This window comes from Balaenoptera musculus, chromosome 1 (genome assembly GCF_009873245.2).
Source record: "Balaenoptera musculus isolate JJ_BM4_2016_0621 chromosome 1, mBalMus1.pri.v3, whole genome shotgun sequence".
NCBI lineage: Eukaryota > Metazoa > Chordata > Mammalia > Artiodactyla > Balaenopteridae > Balaenoptera > Balaenoptera musculus.
Window position 1 is genome coordinate 145,384,907 of NC_045785.1, and position 18,923 is coordinate 145,403,829.

General features: G+C 44.3%; 1 protein-coding gene across 2 annotated transcripts in view; it reads left to right on the top strand.

The window, feature by feature from the left end:
* INTS7 (integrator complex subunit 7) overlaps window positions 1-5,234 on the top strand; it is an 88,855-nt gene extending 83,621 nt beyond the window's left edge. For both annotated transcript variants that reach the window (XM_036824634.1, XM_036824644.1), the window contains 2 exons: window positions 312-497; window positions 3,726-5,234. In XM_036824634.1, the coding sequence (XP_036680529.1) occupies window positions 312-497; window positions 3,726-4,013 (474 nt within the window). In that variant the 3' untranslated portion in view covers window positions 4,014-5,234. The remainder of the gene's footprint in view (window positions 1-311; window positions 498-3,725) is intronic.
* The last annotated feature ends 13,689 nt before the right edge of the window (window positions 5,235-18,923 follow it).

Genomic DNA, 18,923 nt, shown 5'->3' on the forward strand with positions numbered 1-18,923 from the left:
TCTCTAATCCTCTGTTCCCCTCAAACAGAACTGGGGCTGGGGGTTAAAAAAAAACAAAACAGTGGTATTTAAAAGGAGACATTAGGGATAAGGAACCCTTGACTTTAAAGGTATATCTGTCTGGTTGTCCCAGCACAGTCGGGTCATTGCAGGGGTGTGTCTGTGTGTGTCTGTGTGTCTGTGTGTATGTATGTGTGCCTGTGTGTGTACAAGTAACGTTTTAATCTATAATCAACGATTAGCACAGACATGTTTGTTGGAAGGAAGCTTGCTTTTGGTTGTTAGCATTTATTTTAATGTTGGCTTTCCAGCTTGCCCTGTCACCATCCCCCCGGAACCCTGCTGAACCCATTGCTGTCCAGAATAACCAGCAACTAGCGCTGAAGGTAGAGGGAGTGGTCCAGCACGGATCTAAACCAGGACTCTTCCGCAAAATTCAGTCTGTCTGTCTGAATGTTTCTTCCACACTGCAGAGTAAATCTGGACAAGACTACAAGGTAATTTAGAAAAGAGGCAGAGTTGTGATGCAGGTTTTATCAACTCATTGATGGAAGTTTTCCAGTGTTTTTCATGGTTAAGCAGATTGTAGTTATACCTCCGAAGGGATCAGATGGACATAAGTTAAAAGTACGTATTAGGGTGTAAGGGGGCTGATAAACAACACTTCTCTTTTCCCTGCCCGAACCAGTTGATAGACAAAGCATCCAGGCAGGCAGAGATCAAAATAAGGGTGTCACTGCTGTTAGAGCTGGGGAGAAACCTAGCTCAGGTTGGCAGCAAGGACTGCCTAGCCTTGTGGCTCTGAATTGAGTTTTCCCACCAGCCTCCACCAGTACACACAAGAGTCTGCCCCTGTAAAACTGGGAGGAGCAGTACCCTGAAGCCCAAAGAAGGGAGAGAGAAGGTGCTTAGCTCCCCAGGCCCAGTCTCCACCCCACAACTTACCAATCAGTAGGATGCACCTTCTCCCCTAGAGACCAGTACTGTTCATCTAATGAAAGGTCCCTCCACATGGAGGGAAGTATCAGGAGTGGAGAATACCTTCTCCCTAACCCCCTGACCCCAAAAGAACACATCTATTTATTTTTCCTTTGTTTTAAGTAAATTTTAGCATGTTCCAAAAAAAGTATACTATATTGACATACAGTGATCAGATGAAGTAAAATCTTTCGTTAAGGGTTGAACCCTAGAAATTTGCTGCTTTGAGAAATCATGAGGTAGGTTAACCAAAATCATGCTTGCTTTGGTAGCCAAAGCTAAGATTCTGAATCTGTGCCCATGAAACACCAACGTTCCAAATGTAAAATGTTCCTTTCTGTAGACATCTCTTTCCAGTTCCTTGGTGGTTTATTCACAGTAAATGGAACAAGTGAACAAGTGCACAGTTGTATGAACAGAGTTGTTTAAATGTCCAAATTGGTTATGTCTGGGTTTATTTGTGGGCATCCTTGAACTGAGGTCCAGAGCAAGGAAAGGGGTATCAGTAAAGATATAAAATGAGAGCATTTTATTCTCTTTGGTGGTTTTAGGCTAAAAGGCCTAAGGAAGGTCTGGTTTAAGCCGTCACTACTTTCCTTACTTTGGTAACTTTCTCTCTCTCTCCGGGGCTCTGTACCCACTCTGAGAAGGCTCAGCCTTCACTCTCTCCCTCTCTTTTGACTTCGAGGGCACAAAGCATGGCACCTTATGTAGCCACTCAGTAGATATTTGGTGAATAATGAAAAAAATCATTTACTGTATTTACAGTACAACTCTCTTATGTTTCAGTGATCTCTGTTACAGAAGATCATAAGGAGAACGTACATAGTCAACTTATCCCTGTCTGCAGCTCTCTGCTCATTTTGAGTTTGAAAGAACAGTAACCATGATTCTCTTTGTTCTTATATATAGTGATTTCTACTGTTTTTAAAAAAACCATTCAAGTCGAGAAGTACTACTGGTCTTCTCATTGTTGACTTACCTCTCAAGAGGCACTGGTTAAAGTCAAGAAGCTGACGTAATAAGCCAGGTAGTACATGATTGCTTTGTAATGTTACTTGCAGTGAGTTTGCAACTTAAAATGCATCATGCGTTCAGAGTGATCAGGTTGCCTACTAGGCCTGTTTCTGGTCCTTTTAAGGAAGTTCTTGTTTGGTGTGCATATTCTTAAGGGAAATAAAAATCCTACAAAAGTTGAATGTGCAAACAAAAAACAAAAAAGGACTTATAAATAATTTTAAGATCTTGAATTTGTGGTGATTTCATTTCATTAATGTTACGGATCAGTGTCTCTGGAAAACTGACCTCATGATAACTGCTTATTGAGACACAAAGCTTCAGGGCACATTTATATAATTAATTACACAACAGAAATACACACATAAACATAGAGCAGTCTAATCAAATATTCATTCTGATTACCTCTATATACATTCTTAGAATAAGTGTCTCTCTTGACATACTTCATCTTGGGTACAAGAAGAGATACACCTGCAGGTGTTACTCTGTTCTTGAAGGACAAAGGTATGAGTATCTAGCTAAATACATAAATCTGTGTTTCATAATATGTTGTACTGCCCATCTGAACAAGACACTGATTTTTAAGTAAGCAACATGCAAGTTCTAAAGTTAATTTGTTAAAGGAGGGAAGAATCACTACATTACTTAAGTAATATAAAATCAGACTAGCTAGGAGGGGAAAAACCATATATTTGCATAGCATTATGTTCTTTTTCAGTCTTTCAGATTTTAAACTCACTGAAACAGGTGGTTGCATCCAGTTTCTTTAGAATATCTCTTCACAGGGCAAAGAAAGATGAGAATTGGAGTTGGGGTTGGGTGAACAAGGAGAGGGGAGGAGAAATTTCTCTTTTACCGTCTTAGGGTCTCCAGCTGAGCCTAAGATTGAACTGACCTTAAGGCAGATTAACAGGAGAAAAGCATGCCAGTTTTATTAGAATTTTACATATATATGGGAGTCTCCACAGGAGGATGAAGACCCGAAGAAGTGACCAGAACAGAAAGCTTAGATACCTTTTAGACACACAGATGGTAAACTCCTGACAAAATGGCAAGACAGAGGGTTTGGGGCTAGGGACAGTAAGTTGAGGGAGAATGACTAGGAGATGTGTTGGGGCACTGGGGGAGGCTAGTGGAAGGTACGGGTTATTTTCTTAGGTTGGTTTGTACAGATCCATCTCAACATCGATTCCCAGTCTCTGGTGATAGTCTTCTCTTTTTTGGTGCAGGGAGGTTTACCTTTCTCATGGAAAATTTGATTTATGTTTTAGGTAAAAAGGGGCAGGTCAGAGAGCCCTTTCTGTATCTGTTGTTTTTCAAGTGCCCTTAGCTCAAAATAATCGCTATGCCACAGCAGCGTATTTGGGGTGGCATGGTCTGAACTGCTTCACAAGGCAGAAAGGCCAGCATCAGAAGGGGTTGAGAAAGCTCCTTCTACTCAAGCTCCTTCTAGTGAGGAGGCAGTGTCACCTGATATTAAGAGTGCAGGCTCTGGAGTTAGCCTGCCTGGGTTCAGATGCCAACGTCACCACTCATTAGCTGTATGACCTTGGAGAAGTTACTTAACCTCCCCACCTCAGCTTCCTCATTCATGAAGCAAGGATAATATTAGTACCTACCTTTTGGTTGTTTGCAAGGATTTAAATAGCACTTAAAACAGGTCCTAGCTCACAGCATGCACTCAATAAACGTTAGCTATTGTTATTGAACGATGTTCTTCGTTCCAGATACCCATTGACAATATGACCAATGAGATGGAGCAGAGGGTCGAGCCTCACAATGATTACTTCAGTACCCAGTTCCTGCTGAACTTTGCTATCCTTGGCACACACAACATTACAGTGGAGTCTTCTGTGAAAGACGCCAACGGCATCGTATGGAAGACTGGTCCCAGAACCACCATATTTGTAAAATCCCTGGAAGACCCTTATTCGCAGCAGATTCGCCTGCAGCAGCAGCAGGTCCAGCAGCCGTCACAACAGCAGCAGCAGCGAAATGCCTACACGCGGTTTTAGCCGTGCAACAGAGGCACTACAGACTTCCCAGGGACTGAGCAAATTAGCGAAAATAGTTTGCTTTTTCATATGGATAAAGGTACAAAAGTTAGACTATGGAGTCCGTTTATTCATTGCTTTCTGTGATAGAACATTCTGAAAAAAAATTTCTTTTCTTAAAAATTTACTTGGAGAAATCATTGGGTTCCTAACCAGAAAGATTTTTTTCCCCTTATTTCTTCTTAAACCAAGTCCTTCATCTCCTATTTAGCACTTTCATTGTTTTGCTATTATTACTTTTATTTTTGCTGAGCCTTCTCTTTTTCTTTCAGAAAAAAGTCACATATTGGGATCACTGAATTAGTAAATTTGACTGCTTTCCTACCAGAATATATCACTTGCTGCCTGACATAGACCTCTGATTCTGAGCTGGGCCTTTGGAGGTTCTGAGCTGGGCCTTTGGAGGTTCTGACCAGTATGTGCCGGGTTTACCCAGGGTAGTAGAAACTGAGTACTCCCGTAGTTGGACTTGAAAGTGTCCCCTGAAACATCCAGTCTTGTGGATTCTGAGAGCATGCAGTCTAGCAGAATGGAAACATCCTGCCGTATTATTTCAACTGTTTACCTATCTATTCTCTGCTAAAGCAATCTTAATTTATTGTTTTAGTATTTAATTGACCCAAAGAGCAGCTAACAATTACATAGAAAGATTGGAAATTAATAATTTGTTTTTTCTAATACATGTGTGATTTTATGCAATACAGACTTTTTTATTGTTTCTAAGAATGAAAAAAATCACATTTAATGTTAGGAGGGCAGATCTTTTCCTTTGATTGGTTTAGATTCTTCTTGGCAAGTTAGGTAACGCTAAACGTGGTTGTCTAGAAACAGCAGTCTCTTTATAATACACCCTCAGTTAGTTGGGATGCTCAGGGAATAGAAGTTTTCTCGTTAGCCAGAAAACCCCCTTTTTTTCTATGTCAATACTGGTTGAAAACCATTATAAGATATAATAATAATACACTTTCTTTTCTTAACACAGTATACTACATGTAATTTAACTGTTCTTTCTTGATTTGGGATCGTTCAGTGCTTCAGGATCATGATTTCTAGACATCAGGGATCACAGGATTGCAGACACTGATGATATGGGCACTTGGGCTGGAAGTAGCTCCCAAGGTGAAGCGCAGGGCACATTCCCTGGAAGTTTTCTTTTAAAATAAATCTCTCAATTGCTTTGCTCGTTTTGCCTTTTTCTCTTTAAAGTCGACATTGGCTCAAAGGAGGGATAGAGTTTAAAGGGAAAAAAATGAGTTTGGGGGATTTTTGTGTGTGTGTAATGTGGCCTCTAGGGGTGAAAGTGATTGACAGGCAACTCGTGTCCCTCTAAGATCTCTTGGCTTCATGAGCTATTGTCCCAGCACAGCACTTCTTCTGCCAGTGGCCAGGGCATTGTCATAAAACGTGTGTAAATCTACAGTGTCCACTGTGGTTGATGCCCAGATGTACACAGTGCATGATGTGCACAGGCGTAACAGCATCTGGGAACATAAGCCTTAGGAAGAATTGCTAGAGAGTAGTGGGGGACGTGTGCAGGACCTCTTGCCCTTCTACCAGGTGTGGAAAGAGCTGACCGGAAAGCCTAGGTTCCACTGTAGGCTCCGAAGAGTTAGCCCTGTGACCTGGGCAAGTCTCGTCATCTCTGTAGACGGAAGTTTCTTTGTCTGTAAAATGACTGGATTAGATGGGACCTCTTGACTCCAGTCTAGAGTTTTGTTATCTGAAAAACTAAAGACAAAAAAAAAAAAAAAAAAAAAGTTCTTTCTTAAATTGAGAAAAATCTTTTTTCTTTTCTTTTAAAGTGGCTATTTTCAGAATGAAATTTTACAATGTTAATTTTAGGTTTCTGGTGCTGTTTCAAGGCAGAATTGTCTGAAAAGAAGCCAATTTTGTAAACTACCAATTCCCCCAGTTCACTTTGAGACCTTCCCGTATTTTATGTTCTTAAAAGGTAGGCTTTTGATAGCTGTAGTTATAAACTGATTGATTTGGTATACTGTAGAGCCCCTGGCACAAATTGGAAAGGAATTATTAAAATAAAAACAAATCCAAATAGTTTGGAGTGAAAAGTAACTGTGAAGGAAAAAAGGCTATTTTCTTTCAGGATGTCCATTAGATCTGGAGTTGGGACACTGATTTTATTTTTGGTATAATATCTACTGCATTTTTGGCATCAACTGTTAAACAGTTATTTGAGGTGGGGGAAAACTGTGTTTATAATTTCAACAGTACACTCATGAATGAAAAGGAAAAGAATGCTCAAGGAAAGATGCAGAAAAGAAAGATAAACATACTGATTATGAAGTGAACATGTTCCCTGATTTTAGAAATATGAGTGATAAAGACACTGGCCGATTGATTTAAGAAGACAGGACTGATTTTTCCCAGTATTTAGTGACTTTGCAGTATAACCTGGTGGCTAAAAGCCCAACCTCTGGAGCCACTCTGTCCAGTTCCAAACCCTAACTCTACCTAACTTTGTGGACTTGGATGAGCTACTTAATCTCTCTAAGCCTCAGTTTCCTTATTCCCCAAATCGGGAAGCATAATAGTGCTTCATGGGTTAGGTGTGAGGATTAAGCAAGTTAATACAGAATTAATATATATAAAGCACTTAGAATGTGCCTCGCACATAGTAAGCAGATATACATGAGTGTTTGCTGTTATTATTACCGCTATTATTATCCTCCCTAGTATTATTTTTCACAGTGTTAGATCAATTCTTTTGTTTTTAATTTTTGTTTTGTTTTTTTTGTTTTTTTGTTTTTTTGGCTGTGTTGGGTCTTTGTTGCTGTGCGCAGGCTTTCTCTAGTTGCAGCGAGCGGGGGCTACTCTTCGTTGTGGTGCGTGGGCTTCTCATTGTGGTGGCTTCTCTTGTTGCGGAGCATGGGCCCTAGAGCATGCGGGCTTCAGTAGTGGCGGCATGTGGGCTCAGTAGTTGCAGCTTGCATGCTCTAGAGCGCAGGCTCAGTAGTTGTGGCGCATGGGCTTAGTTGCTCCGCAGCATTTGGGATCTTCCCAGACCAGGGATCGAACCCATGTCCCCTGCATTGGCAGGCGGATTCTTAATCATTGAACGACGAGGGAAGTCCATAGATCAGTTCTTAACCTTAGCATTTTATTTATTCAAAATAAAAGTTACCTTTTCTTGGCTAGTCAACACACATTTAAGCTATCTTCCCTCATATTCATTTTGGGTACATTGATTAAGAACAAAATAGCTTAATGTTGACCTAAACAAAATGGAATTTCTGTCTACTGCAGTGCTGAAATCCTATTTAATTAAAATATTTAAAGAAAAATGTACAAAGAAAATTATGAAAATACTTTCCAAAAGTACTGATTGCCTTCAGTGGTGATGGCCATAGTATATTGACTATTTAGAAACTAAAGTACTATTATAGTCCAACTTAAACTAAGAGATCTTGTGATGTGGCTTTCCGGCTCAAACCCACCAAGGTAGCAGGTAATTTGCAACTGAAGGCTGTCAGTCACTTTTCACATTGAAATATGGTTCAGAGAAGAACAAACCAGCCAAACAAGATCTTCAGTCTAGGGTCCCAGAGATGTCAGTTTAAGTTCTATTTATAAGACTCACTTGCCGTGGATCCTTGGATAGGTCACTTGATCTTTTTGTGCCAATATATGCCAGCAGTATTACTGAGAATAAGATGACCCTGCCATCTGGTATACAGAGTATATGCAGAGCTGTCTAACAGAACTTTCTGAGACGATGGAAATGTTCTAAGTCTGTCCTATCCAATATAGCCACTAGCCACATAGAGCTGTTGAGTATCTAAAGTAAGCCTAGAGTAACTGAATCGTTTATTACTTTTAATTCAGTTAAACTTAAATAGCCTTATGCAGCTACTGCCTATAGAACTGGACAGTGCAAGAGTAATAAGTGAAGAAATGAGATTCACTGCTACCTTAGGACCTAGATAGTCCTTAAGTAGGTTTCTAGATAAGGTGTGTACATTGGAATTATTTGATGCACCAAAGCTTTCACATGGAAGAGTGTGGATGGCAAAGAAGGCATCGGGGGTTCGTGTGTTTGCTTTGCTTCAGATAATACAATACTGTGTTGCTCAACCACATAGCCCTGGTCTCTCTATAATGTGCCCTTGGATTTAGGTTTTATCAGTCACCAACATTAAAAGTATGATGGGAGTACTGAGAAGTCCAAAAGTCTGGTGAATTGGCTTAGATTTCCTGCCAACAGCACTCCAGGAGGTTGTGGTCTTCCTTTCCATTTCTTGCCCAAGAACACAAAGACCTTTCCAAGGGCTGTGTATTTTATTGGCTTAACTGGCACTAGTCCACTATCCTGTGGTATCTCCCAGTCTACTCATTCTATGAGCAATTTGATGTTTAATTGTAACAGATTTAAACAGAGTGTAAGTCATGTTTTTTTTCTTAAATAACATACCAAGATCTGGAGTCATTGATTTTCACAGTATAATGAAGAATGCTAAATGTAAATTTACTTATTTCAAATCTACTACAGTTACAAAACATTTTTTCAGTCTATATCTTTTCCCTTATCCTCCTGCTTACTTGCTAATCTCTCCCAGAGCAGTTCTCTCCTGCACAGTCCAGTTTGTTGTGCAATAATTGTGTTCTTTGCTTATTATTTAGGTCTAGTTAAAGATTGAGACTTGGTGAAATGAGTTTGGGGATTGTCTTCTTCATAGATCGTGACTACGGGTCTAGCTTTTGTCTAGTGATACTTAGCTGGCAAACTGAGACTAAAAATGTTTTTATTGTTGTTTCCAGATAATTTTTTCTTAATAAAATTATATATGTGAGGTAATACCAAATGAATCAGAACAATCAGGAAGATGAACATCTACCCAGTACCCTCAAAATTCAGATTGTAAGCAGAGAAGAAATACTCTCTACCTTTTGGTTTTCTCAGGAGATTTCGTTTGTGGATTTTGATGAAGATTATTTGTGGCTTATTTGTATTTTAAAGAAAGAAATTTAAAATAGAAGACTGTGACAAGTAAAATAGAACTGAGTTAGACTGAGGAATTATGAGAAGATACCAATGTTTGCTTTTCCTGTTTCTTAAGATCATGGAAGGTGAAAGTAGGCAGGGCTGCCTCAATTTCTACCACTCCCACCCCCAGCTCCCCCACTGGAAGCAGTGAGGCTAAAGATGCTTTCTGTTTATGTGTCATCTCACACTTAGGAGATGAGCAAAGTGATGGCGACTTGTTAACACTTGTGTCCCCCATCCTTGCTTTCCCCTCCCACCCCCACTGCCAGCAAAGGCAGCCGGTCCTGTGATTAGGAGGGTTAGTTCTGAAATTCCCCCAGCCCCTTCGCCCACTTGACAGGAGAAGCAGATGAAAAGCCTACTGTAGAAGTGCAAGTTGGAGAGAGGGGCTTTCCTGACAATGCCGGACCCTGAACTGGGCTGAGAAATGCAAAAGGAAACTGACAGGGAGACCCCTCAAGCAACTTGCAGTCTCATTTGACAGAAAAGACCTATTTTTAGAGAATGTGGAGAGGGCTTTATAAAAGCTGTTGACAGAGCACAAAAGATGCCATTTCTGAAATTCTAGTAGCACCCCCCTTATATGTAACAGGACAGGCTCTTAGATAATTAGAAAACTGGCCGTCATGTGGCATTTTCTCCTTTTCCAGCACTTCGAATGCAGTGTACTTTCCTCCTCAGAGAGCATCTTTTTGACATAAGCAGAGACAGTTGGGTACCTACTACTTGGAAGCCAGAGAGGAACAAAAGAGCATTTGGAAAAAAGGTACACTCCTAAAGTGTGAAGTCAGTATTTAGCCTTGAGGAGATAGGAGCTTACACTCAGAATTAAATACTGTCTCCTGTTGCAGAAACTACTGCTTCTGGCCAGGCCGTTGGAGGACACGAACCCCTCAATGTCACGTTTCAAGGTATCAGGGCATTAGGGAGAAATGACTGTAATCACAGAATCACTTAAGCAAGATCATATCTATCCTACTTAGTGGTTACAGTGTCCCCCGGGATGCTCAAGAGAGTATTAGCCCTGCCTGGAGTAGTCTCTCTCAGGGAGTGAGCACATCTGGAATCTCCTTGAGGGCCCTTGGTGCAGGAGGGGCCCCACGTGTCTGCCCCAAGCACCGCCTCCCCCTGCCTCTCTCCCCTGCATGCTGACCAGGTTAGCTGATGGAAAGCACTTTTCCTTCATCCTAAGCACCAAGGTAACTCAGCTGACATCACAGGGCACTGTAGCTCAGTCAGCATTTGTCCATTTGTCTGAGCAAGCGTTTGTGAACTCAGATTTCTCAGATCTGTGCAAAAGGCACAGCCAACAAGTACACAAACAATTTTGGAAACAGGTGATCTTTTATTCTTCACCAAATGTTGATTGAACACGTACAGGGTACCAGGAACTGGGAATACAATCATAGACAAGTTCCCTGGGTTCACGGCCATGCCACTGCTTGTTTTTGCACAGGCTGTGGGAAACCCACCCTGGCCTTGAATATGCCAGGAGGGCCTTAGCTTCCTTGGTAGTTGATCATTTTCTCCAGTGAAAGGGGAGAGGAATGTGTTTAGACAGGACCATCCAGATCAGAGTCGCTGCTGTTTGCTGTGTGGCCTTTGGAAAAGCTCTCTCAGCCTGAGAGTCTGCTCCTTTGGTATCTAACCATCTTCCCAGTTCACTAAACCTTTCCTTACATCCCAGCTAAACCCCTCACAGCAATCTTAACCTCCTGCTTCAATTCTGTGTTTGAGGGGATAGAAAGCTCCCTAAAGCCTTGGTCATAGGGAAATAGCTTTAAGCAGAATGCAGTCTCCCCTGACCCCAGCTACACCACATTGAAAAGCCCATCTGCCCCTCCAGACCCAGCAGAAACCCTGGCCCTGATTCCTCCAACCAGACATGGTGCCCTGTCTCCCTCTGTGACCAGTATCAAATCCAGTCTCGTGTATGTTCTGCTGCCTGACCCTTGGGGTTGGCATGAATGTGGACAAATGGTGGCTAAAATTACCATGTCCTGTTAATGGGAACAAACACCTCTGTCCACTGTCCCACGCCCCACGTCAGCCCCCTGGCTGTTCTCTGAGTCTCTGTTTACTCTCATAACATCTCTGTGAGCCTTGGCTTCTTCGTCTGTGAAATGGGGCTAATACCTGCCTGTTGAAGAGTTGTGAAGATTAAAGGTAATAATACATGCACAAAGCCGGCTACTGGCGGGCCCACCAAACGTTGGTTGCCTTCCGTGTCAGTGGTAGAGTGGCCAGCGTGGCCTGGTGGCCCAGAGAACACCGGGGAAAGAAACGTCAGCTTCATAAAACAGTGATGTTTCAGATCATCTCTGCCTTAAAGATGATGTCCCAGGTTTGAGGACTTAAAGGGACAAAAATTGACAGCTGAGAGGAGAGGGGGGTGGTGAAGAGGTTATGTTTTCTCTCGCCTCCTAAGTGTGTCTGTCTGTGTGTGAGATATGTGTCTAGGCAGGGAGAAGAGCTGGCCTACTTTGGAGGATGGGGGACTGTCCTTCACTGTGTTTCCTCCCTCCTGTTGCCACCACCATCACCCTAGTTCACAACCTCATTATGTCTTCCTGGAATACCACTTTCACTTCCTGTTTTTCCTGCCGCTAGTGTCTGCCTCCTCTGAGTAATCCTTTTTCCCACTGCTTCCCAGTTCACTCATCTGGTCCAAAATCTTTATTCCCATTGGGTTTCCTGTACAGCCTGAATTCTTCAGTATGTCATTTAAAACCCTCCACAGTGAGACTCCAGCGTGGTGGCCAGGCCTCACCTCTCACCCCATCTCTGTGTATATCCCAGCCTGTAATAAAACTAGCTTCCTGGGCATCCCACGAGCTTGGTTTGCACACTCTCACCATCATGACTTTGTTCATATTTTCCCACCACCTGAAAACTCTTCTCCATCACTGAAACCCTCGTCCATCCCTCCATGTTCTGATTCTCCAGCCAAGCCCAGAGTTCCTCCATGACCTGTATCGTGTTCAGTCTTGTGTGGAGCAGTTAGCCTGCCTGGCCCTCGGAGTCAGCGTTAAGGTGGACATGTAGTGGCTAATGTGACCGTGTTCTGCTGATGAGAAAAAACGGCTCCCTCCCCCGTCCCACCCCTCGTGACTATTCTCTGCCTCCAGCCCTGGTTCACATCCCTGCGTGGAGCAGTCCCAGCTGGTCTGCCTGCTGACTCAGTGTTCACCTCGGAGGCAAGAGGTGTAGGGAAGGCTTTCTACTATTTCTGAGCTGCGAGCAGCAGTGTCAAGGCAGGAGCACATACCACTGCCATTGCGGGGGGCCTGGAGTGCAGCTCAGGTTCTGATCTGAGGTCTGAGGCAGTAGGGAGGGAACCAGAGCCGAGACTTGCAAGAAAGTAAAAAAAAAAAAAGGCCTGTTCATCCGTTTTTTGTTTTGTTATGTTTTTTCCAGCCGCGCAGCTTATAGGATCTTAGTTCCCCAGGGATCGAACCCGGGACCCTGGCAGTGAAAGCCCAGAATCCTAACCACTGGACTGCCAGGGAATTCCCATCATCTGTCTTTTTCTTTAGAGTCACCTTCACTTTCCTCCAGCACCAGCCTTCTCTTGATCAGAATTTGGAATATGTTGTTGCTTTGGGTGATTTGGGTTGCACTGTTGCCAGCCAGCTTTTTTCTGGTGCACCTTCCTCCCTCCTTCCCTTTCTCTCTCCCTGCCTTTCTTTTTCAAGGACTGATTGAGCACCTGTTATATGCAAAGCACTGCAGCAGGTAGAGTCCCTGCTCTCTGGAAGCTTTGGTTGGTGGTTGTCATGTGTGTCAGCTTGATCCATGTTTGTCCACAGTGCCAAGGTGCTGAGGTGCCAGTCGCACTGAGGTGAGACTTGAGCAGTCCACCCCATTGTCCTTCTCATAAACTGAGCTCATGTATAAAGAGCTGCCTGAAAGACCCTGTGGGAGGTGGAGTGGGCAACGTAAGATGCCAAGGAAGACAAAGGCAAGGAGAGGAAGGCAGAGGTGGCCTTGGATTCTCACCACTCCAATCCAGCCTGACTCCAGAGCCAGGCACAAATCAGACTCGTAGAGCTCCACTCTGATGCTTTCATTCCTCTGCGGCTCACCTATTAGACTGCCGGCCAGCTCATGTTTTCCCCTCACCTCCCACCCCCCATCTGCTTTCCTTTATACTTCTACCCCACGAGCTTTGGACCACAGACTCCCTTTGGATGGCTGGACCTGTGACAGGTAACCTTGGGAGTCATCCAAGACCATGTTTTTTGCTCTGCGTACAAACAATAAAAAAGGACAGCCCAGCTGAGTTCCTGTCCAAGGTTCCCTGAGCTGCCCTTACGTCCTTATAATGCAGTGAAATATTCATCTTTCTGCTTTTCTTTTGGACATTCCCCAATATGTGATCTTTCCCTAGTCAGAGACATCCACAATGCCCTAAGGAGAAGTGGAGGGTTAAAGCAATACGCAAAGACAAAACAACCCGATGTTCAGTCTTTTTAACATCCAAAAAAAGATATTGAGAATAAAAAGGGATAGCGTTTTGGCTATAAAAACAGAAGAGAGAAAGAACAGTGAGATAACCATGGCTGCCGCTTTAGACGTGTTGACATTCTCATTGTTTCCTGAACCCCAGTGCATCTCACACCTCTGGGCCCTTGTGGCACTTGGCATTCAGTGTGTGATGCTTTTTTTCCCCCATGGTTCTGCTTAGCAAGCTCAGTCCATCTCTGTAGATTTACCCAGGTTGAAAGTCCTCCTCTCCAAGAAGCTTTCCCTGAAAGCCCCACAGAGTTGGGTGCTACCCTAGCCTTCTGGTCTACTCTCTGCTTACGTGTATCTCCCTGCTTACATAGCTATCTCGCCTTCTATCTAAACTGTGAACATCCAACGGGAGGATTGGGAGTTCATCTTTGCATGCCTGCTGTCCAGCATGGTGCCTGGCGCATAGTAGGCAGTCATTTGAGTTGAATTACTTAATGCAGAATTCAGTTTCTAATGACCTAGGCTTAATAGAGTTTCTGGTCCTAGGACCCTAGCCACTGAGAACTAACTGTAAACTCAAGAGCTATTGCATAACTAATGCTGGATATTTCTGGTCCTCAACTCAATAACTCAACTGCTTAGGTGACCCTACTACAAAGGACCCAGCACTCAGGCAGCCTAATAATTCTGCAGCCGACGTTGCAGAGGTGCCCTTCATAAACTAGTGGCCTAGCCCTGACCCTATAGCCTCCGAGTAGGCGTCAGAACTGGGCTGGACTCCTTTGTGACCAAGGCGAAGCTTTGTCATCCCTGTCTCTGGTCTTCAGTTTCTCTGTCTGTTGTGTGGTTGTGGTCCTAATTAGAAAGTTCTTAGAGGTTCCTGAAAGGACTGTTATTGTACAGCTGCACAAAGGGTATTATGTCACAGTGGTATAAGAGCACGGCAAATAATGTGAACTAGGAATAATAAGGGCACTCATTCCCAGAAGCACATTGATTTAAACCACAAAAGCTCCTTGGCACAGGACTTGAGGATTGTAAAACCTGAGCAATCAACAACCCCTGGGAGAGGGGAGCCCATGCCAGCCTACCGCTGGAGAGTTCATTTGGTCGTGGTTGGTGGGCCAGTGTTGTCCCTCAGGTGTTTTCACTTTGGTGAAATTTCCCTGCTGGAGTGAGCCCAGCCCATTTGCTGGGTTCTGGGGCAAAGTGGCCATTACTTCCGCATCCCTTCTGCATAAAAGAAGCAAAGAATTGGCCTTAGCAAATCTCAGTTAACTTTTCATTCTCTGTAGGATGAAGACAGGTCTCTAGATAATGGAAGTTTCATGGCCACTTTTGCTTCTAAAATCTGTATAGCCTAAAAGTCATCTGGGTCACACCTTGACCTGCCGTTGCTACCTCTGGTCAGAAACTTGGGAAAACCAGCCAGATGCACTGCGTCTATGAAAAACAAAGTCACCATAGCAACCTGGTCATCCTGGAGTGGAAAACGATGTTTAAACATGGCTCTGACAGGAGGAAGGGCAGAATCTACAAAGAAAAAGAATGGTGGCTCCTGGAAGAGACAGGAACATGTGCTAGTGGCTCCAGAGTTTCTACCCAGGAACCTTGATGGTTGAAAGTGAGCTTGAGAACCCGCTTGCCATGTTTGCATAGGACTTTATCTGAACTGGGAAAACATCAGCTATTCATAAGAAAGAAGGAGGTGAATGTGTGTGGGCATGGGGTGCTGGTGGAGGTGAAGAGGGGGTGGCTAAAGCCCTCAACCCTGCTCTGGAAATCAGCATTAGGCATGGGTAAAGATTCATCCTATATGGGCTTCCCTGGTGGCGCAGTGGTTGAGAGTCTGCCTGCCAATGCAGGGGACACGGGTTCGAGCCCTGGTCTGGGAGGATCCCACATGCCGCGGAGCAACTGGGCCCGTGAGCCACAGCTACTGAGCCTGCGCATCTGGAGCCTGTGCTCTGCAACAAGAGAGGCTGCGATAGTGAGAGGCCTGCACACCGCAATGAAGAGTGGCCCCCGCTTGCCACAACTGGAGAAAGCCCTCACGCAGAAACGAAGACCCAACACAGCCATTAATTAATTAATTAATTAATTTTTTTTAAAAAAGTAGGAAATTAAAAAAAAAAAAAGATTCATCCTATATATACATGAAAGAAGCATTTAAACATGCAATGAGAGTCAGGGAACTTGGCCTCTGGGACCAGCTTTGCCACAAACTGACTAGGGCAAGTCATTTTCTAATCTAGGCTGTAGTCAGGGCTCTGCTGGCTGCCCATGGTGCTCCAGGAGGTTCTGAGGACAGATGTAGGACGGGTGTGATGTGTCGGACACCAAATAAACCTTGTCAAACCAACGTCAAGTAAAGGCCACCGCTCACCTGGTTTACCTGGTCAGGTCACCTGACCTTGATTTCATTAGCCTGGCAGAATCCACCCAGCCCAAATACCCAGAGGAGTTATTCACCTGGGGAATGTATGTAGACGACAAAAGGAAGAGGTGAGAATAACTGAATCTGTGTGACTGAAAGAAAACTGCATTGTTTAATCATAAATTTACCCAACCAACCATGGATGTGATATGATAGGACATGACATGACATATGATATGGGTTGATAGATGATATAATGATATGATGTGTTGCCTTCCAATTTCCTTCTGACCAGAAACCTGGAAAAGCCCCTTAATCAAGCATGACTGAGAGATGGGTAGAGAGGTATAGGATTATACATGGAAAAAGAACAGAGGTCGGGGTCACCCCAAAGTGTCTGGCATCCCAAATCTGCCACTTACCAGTTGTGCAATTCAAGGTACATTGCTGGAGATCACTGGGTCTCAATTCCTTCATTTGTAAATTGGAGAAAACACAACTACCTCATAGAGTTGTTGTGAGGATTAAATGTCAACACAGATATAAAGTATGTAGGAAGTACTAGATGCCCAGTACCAGCAGCTACTTGCTTGATTGTTGTTTGTAATACATTCTTCTTCCTCTCGCATGTTCCCAGTTCTCTCAGTCCTCTCCTGCTGTCCATGTCTCATGTCAAACTGGGCAGGAGTGTTCTTTTAAAAACTTAAGGTGCCTAAATAAGTATGGAGAAAATTCCACTGTTAGACACTTGTCCCAACTCTTGGACAGAGTCCCAACAGAGGCCTAAGTCACCATCCCTAGCCTTTGCCTGCAGTGATGGGACAGTGGTACATGGCCACAGGGCCCCAATTGAGGGAGGGGTCGAGCAAAGCCAGAGGGGTTGGATGGAGATAAGCAAGGGTCAGCTGCCTGAATTAGGGATAACTCCTCATGTTGCTTCCAAGCCTGAGATACCATGGTTTTTAAATCTTTATCTACTTCATTAATCTATATAGACCAGCTGACTCAACCAAGGTCGCGTATTGAGCAATGGCCGGGCTGGGGTTAATAGCTCTGGCCTTTGAGCCATTATCACAGAACTGGCAGAGACCTTGAGCCCATCCCAGTAGAAATTTCAGGGCTGTTCATGGAGCATTCGATGGGCCAACAGCATACCATGCTGATTTTTTAAATATTCCCTGATAATTTTCACATCAAATAGTTTCTGCTATGTTAATTCATTTTTAAAAATATTTTTTTGGCATCTGTGGGCAACACAGAGTGCCCATCAAGTTCTCATTGAAGGTATTTATTTCCTTCTCTAATGACATTTCCTAACTGGAAATCAGGAGTGGGAGGCTCTGGGCAGGATGTCCTGGCTTTCGCCTTAGCTGGATGCCAGTCTGTGTTAAATCTCCAGGCCACCTGCCAGACAGCCTTGTGATTGGACTGGAGAGTAGGAAATAGTGTAAAAGTGAAGCAGGCAGAGACCACAGGCAAGAGTAGCTTGAGACAGCAAATAACACAATGGTAAGATGAGCAGGAACAGGATCAGATCTTCCCATGAACACATGGAGGTGTGGAAAGGTGAGCAACCAGAGGGGAGCAGCACCATGGAGACAGGAGGACTGGGTGTGGGCGTGAAGCAAAGAATGGCAGCGGGAAGCTCCTTAGGGTTCACCCAACGACATCTGGCTTAGGGTTAAGTTATGGAAGCAGAACCACTATGAGTATTATGGCATAAGGAATTTATTAATACTATAAGAATTAGATCATGCACAATCGTGGGAGGAGCTGGGCAAGTAAAGAACTGAAAGTCCTTGAAGGATCACCGAAAAGTCATTCACCAGCCGTGGTGCGGGTGAACAAAGCAGAGCTTACAAGAAGGAGCAAGGCAGGTCTGGCTGCTGGACTGGGGCCACCAAGGGGCTGGTGTGGAATCTTTGGAAGGACGTTGGCTCTCTGTAGCTACTGCCTCTGTGAGTTTGCAGCAAAGCATCTCATGGTGTGTGGGGGCGTCACTGTCGGTCAGCAGGGCCGGCAGTCACAGAGCAGCGGGGAAGAGCAGGGACGCCCCCGAGCCTGGCTGCCTCTCGGTGTGCCCCTCCCCAGCTCCAGCCAACAGTGGCCTTCAGAGCGTGACGGCTGATGTTTCACTGCCGCCCCCCACGGCACATGCAACTTCACTTTTGGCCAACTTCTCACAGAGAAGGGGGTGCTGGGAAATATTACACCAGTGTAAGCAAGGTGACCGACCACTGAACCTTCCAGCGCTGATCTAGGAGAGACAAGAACACACTCAGCTCACCGATACACAGAGCCTCACATTTTTGAAGTTTCAGAAAGTGTATGGTAGAGAGGAAAGCTGTCAGAGTATTTCTGTTCATCAAGACTCTGGGTTGCAAGTGACAGAAATTCTAAAACAAACTGGCTTAAGTGAAAAAGAGGCTTTGAGGCTTTGGGGGCTGGAAATCTTGGGGTAGCTCAAAGAATCCAAAGAATTCTTTGGATTAAGAATTAATCAGAGGGGGACTTCCCTGGTGGCGCAGTGGCTAAGAATCTGCCTGCCAATGCAGGGGACACAGGTTCGAGCCCTGGTCCAGGAAGATCCCACATGCCGTGGAGCAACTAAGCCCGTGCGCCACAACTACCGAGCCTGCGCTCTAGAGCTCGCGAGCCACAACTGCTGAGCCCGTGAGCCACAACTACTGAGCCTGTGTGCAACAACTACTGAAGCCCGCACACCTAGAGCCCATGCTCCGCCACAAGAGAAGCCACTGCAATGAGAAGCCTGCACACCGCAACGAAGAGTAGCCCCCGCTCACCGCAACTAGAGAAAGCCCGCGTGCAGCAACGAAGACCCAACGCAGCCAAAAATAAATAAATAAATAAATTTATTTTTTAAAAAAGAGTTAATCAGAGGGAACTTAACACCATACAACATACTCTCTTTCCTTGTTTCCACGTCTGTCTCTCACAGCCTCACCTCTGGATGGTGGCCTCATCCTCCCGTCCTTCTCATGTGGCAGCTCTGGTGTCACAGTTACGTAGCAAC